Source organism: Charadrius vociferus, unplaced genomic scaffold (assembly GCF_000708025.1).
Source record: "Charadrius vociferus isolate BGI_N301 unplaced genomic scaffold, ASM70802v2 scaffold53, whole genome shotgun sequence".
Classification (NCBI taxonomy): domain Eukaryota; kingdom Metazoa; phylum Chordata; class Aves; order Charadriiformes; family Charadriidae; genus Charadrius; species Charadrius vociferus.
Genome location: NW_009647574.1, coordinates 379,063 through 383,112, shown reverse-complemented (window position 1 = coordinate 383,112; position 4,050 = coordinate 379,063). Strand labels below are relative to the sequence as shown.

General features: G+C 47.5%; 1 protein-coding gene across 1 annotated transcript in view; it reads left to right on the top strand.

Annotated features, from left to right (window-relative positions):
- The window catches only part of STK32A (serine/threonine kinase 32A), a 30,692-nt gene that overhangs the window by 7,391 nt on the left and 19,251 nt on the right, over nt 1–4,050 (top strand). The window contains exons 2-3 of the mRNA XM_009880904.1: nt 471–526; nt 1,726–1,877. Coding sequence (XP_009879206.1) covers nt 471–526; nt 1,726–1,877 — 208 coding nt within the window. The remainder of the gene's footprint in view (nt 1–470; nt 527–1,725; nt 1,878–4,050) is intronic.

The following is a 4,050-nucleotide window of genomic DNA, read 5'->3' as shown; positions in this document are numbered from 1 at the left end:
AGCAGGAAGAAGATCCCTGGAGGTGTTCAAGGCCAGGTTGGACGGGGCTTGGAGCAACCTGGGCTGGGGGGAGGTGTCCCTGCCCAGGGCAGGGGGGTGGAACTGGATGATTTTCAAGGTCCCTTCCAACCTAAACCAGTCTGTGATTCTATGATGAGACAAGACTTTCATGTTTAGCAGGCAGGGCAGAGTGAAAACACTCACTTGATGGTTCCTTGCCCGGTCCACCACTGACAATGGCTGACCCAGGGCTCTCGCCTGTGCAGCTCAGCTGGAAAGCAAAAAAGCCTGATAAACACCCAGGTTTTAAACAGCACCCAAATCTCCCACCCCAAAAGCACCAGAAAGTTGCTAGGGTGTCCCTCGTTTTTCTCAGCTCTTGTCTTAAGGAAAAAAATAGTAGAAATAATGGAATATAATCAAGTGGTTGCTCAGCCATTTAATGTTTGAATGTTTGCTCTTTCTTGCAGTCACCTTCGACCATTTTGAAATTTTGCGAGCTATTGGAAAGGGCAGCTTTGGAAAAGTAAGTATTTTGTGAACTAATCACCATTTGGACAGCTGAAAATGTAAATGAGAAACGGGCAGATCAGAGGCTCACGTGAGGTAAAGAAATAACCCCTGCCTTGTCAATGAGCTCTGACCGGAGCTTCAACTCCTGGTAATCAAGAAGGAATCACAGCCCCATTCCTCATCCATTCCATAGCCACAAATTATGTTACAGGAGATTAAAATGAGATACTGATAAATCAAATGAGCTGAATTTCATTATGCTTCTGGATAAGCATTTTCTAAGATTCCCCAGCGAAGCAACACTGAACATCATGATGCATCTTTAATAAAGAACTACAATCAACATGAAAGGCCTGGCAATTTTTTTAAGAGGATGTTTGTCTGTGAAACACAGTGTTTGGTATTAAGCATCAGGTTACAGTCACACATTTTATTTTTGCGCTGTTATATGTGTCCTGACAGAATTCCAGAAGGTCATTTGCCCCCTCACATAAAGGCACTCTCATGCCACAAAGAGGGTGTGCCTCACGTGCAGAGTGCCACAAAAATCTCTAGACAAAGAGATTCATTAGGTGGCGAAACGAAAAAGGTTGACTGAAACTTTGCAAATTCATCCCAAACTTGTAAACTCTTGTGGAAACAAACCTGAAAAACCAGTCTGGTTTGCCTTGCAATTTTGCAAACTCTGAGTCTTTCACTGAAGCAACGTTTCTTTCTAGATTTGAAATATGACTGTAAGAAGGGTTAAAATTCAAACCCCAATACCCCTCCGGCAAAGCCCAAGGTTCTGTGTGAGCTGAATGAGACTTATCAAGAAGGGGGAGGTCAGGTGCTGCTCCCCACTTTCCAACCTGTAGTGCTGCGGTGGGAAGGACTCTTCCGAAGAGTAACTGGTGTGGGAGGGACAGACACAACCAAGATGAGATAGCGCTATTAAATAAAATAGGGAATCGTGCATGAGTCAACATCTCCTGTCTTTGTGGTGATAAATTCCTTCCCCTCACCTTCCCCCCAGCAAAATTTCTTCTTTGGCTGAAAACCGTGTGAGGGGTCTGCTGGCGATGCCTGGCGTTGCAGCGTCAGCGTGTGGAGCCGTGACTCGGCAGTGGGGACTTTGCGAAAGCCCCTGGAGAACGCTCGTGTGATGGAGTGTTACCCGCCTAAACTTGCTGACACATCATCTCTGATTTATCCCTTGATTTGCTCACTTAGGTGTGTGTTGTGCAGAAGAACGACACCAAGAAGATGTATGCCATGAAATACATGAATAAACAAAAGTGCGTGGAGCGCAATGAAGTGAGAAACGTTTTCAAGGAGCTGCAGATCATGCAGGGCCTGGAGCACCCCTTCCTGGTTAATTTATGGTAAGACAGTGCTCCTTTGCTCACTGGCTAGGTCAGCAGTGTCAGCTAGAGACATCATCGAGACCAGACCGGCCGGCTTCTCTGCTGCAAGCCAGTTTTGGGATGTTCCATCCGCAGAAGGATGGGCGTCGCGCCACCAGCCCAGTGTGGGCAGCCGTCGGCGGGGGGCTGCCCGGGCGCTGCCGCGGGCGAACGGCAGTGGGTGCCCGTGCTGCTCTGGCCAAGGCGTGTGCGTGCACCAGGCACCCGTCCCCACCCTTGTGGGGGGCTCCTCGTCCATTCCACTGACCGGGGCTCTGCTTTCAGGGGAATCCTGTTTAATTAAACAAGAATTTACCCTCTTGCCCCCTTCCCCCCACCCCCGACAAGCAAAAGAGAGTTTATTTGTGTGTTCCCTTGTGGTTTCTTCCTAGGCAGGTATTGCTCGTTACCATAACCCAGTTCTATTTCTATGAGCAGCTCCCAGGACCACGCAGTAACAGCATGGGATTGATGGCCGAGCAGTGGTCTGTTCCCAGGGCTTCCCTTGGCAGCGCTTTCATCTCATCACCTCCTGATTCTGATTTTGTGGTTTATTTTGTACTGCAAATAGCCTGGCTTAATACCTTATTGATATTGGACTGAATTGATGTTAATCAGCAAAGACGAAAGCAATTTATCATTGGATTTACTGACAGAAAAATAATACTATTCAAATTTTATTGCAGAACCCCATATATCTATAAGGGAAATGTGTACATAAAAGGGTCTCTTTCCTTTAAGAGTAACTGGTAAATGCAACCTACGTGCTCTGGTTATAGTCCTTTTCCAACCATTAGCCATGAGATTGACCAGCTGAGTGATAAAAGATGCACTAATTCTTCCCCCTTCGTTTGATTCAGCACGTTTTCCTGCAGTGGGGCAGTGGAAAGGAATTTTAGACAAGACTCTACTACTGTTAGAGTCTGCAGGTTAATTTCATTAGAACATCGGTAACATTTCAAGAGGTAACATCTCATACACTGCCTGATGCAGTGGCCAACGTCCTGTAGTTACAGGGTTCCTCTGGGGTGGTGGGTAGTTACATTTATTGGATATTGGATTTATGTTTAGAATGAGGTAGAACTTATCAATGCTAACCACAAAAAATAAGGCTAAACCACATTGAACATCACAAATTTTTGAATAAATTTGTGTTCCTTTTTGAAATCTCCTGAAACGAGTGCTGATAGGTGAACTCTCATGATTTTGATGGCATTGCTATTCAGTGTTGTTCTAATTAGGGTTTGAATGGGAACCATGCATCTACACCTCCCAGAGCTTTGGACATATCTCCAAACTTTGCTTTCCTACCTGAACAAGCAGTTCCAGGCAAAGCTCGCTCAGCTGCTGGGAACTAAAGAGCGTATGTGTGTGTATAGACCTGTACAGGGCAAATCACCTGAGTTTCCCCACTTCTGTTGTTATCATGTCATCCCTGGCCTCGGGTGTAGCCTTTAGCAGTTCTGCACTCTGAATGGTACACGGACTACCAGCTTCCTGTGGAGTAATTCTGGTTTGTGGTGCTGCTCATCGCATCAAGACGCTGGTGCATTGGTAAGGAAAAATCCGTGAGAAGAAAGCTCATAGCTGATTGTTAGACTGTCTCAGAGGGAGACTTGGTAAATAATTGCATGGAATCAGGTCACTTAAAGAGGAACGGCAGAGAGCAGCTGTGTCCCCTGTTGTGTTGAGCAAATGGGTTCATTAGCAGGCTGCGGCCAGGAGAACCAGCGCTGGGTTCTGAGTGCCGCCGGCGCACAGACTGCTGGATGTGAGTTGGGGCAGGGCGGCGCGTGCCGGTTTTGGGCTCTTCTGTGTTGCTCCTATGGTCAGTTCCTTGGGCGCTTGGAGAAGACAAAATGTCTGTGTTGACGAGCTGAGTGTGAACCCCGGGAGGAGCAGACAGTGTTTACCCAGAGCTCCAAGCCGAATTTCCACTGCTGTATTGAGTTGCCATTGCTCAGCCAGCTGGGACTTCGCAGCAGGTGAAGGGGTCTTCCAGGATCCCGTGGAGGGGTCTTATGTACGCGAGTGTTGGCTGGCGCAGCGTAGGCTTTTCGGACAGTTTTCAGAGCACCAGCAGAGGAGTGACATGAGTGATTTCTGGAGCTGCACCACTCCATAGTCAGTGGCAGGTGGTTTTGTGGCAGGG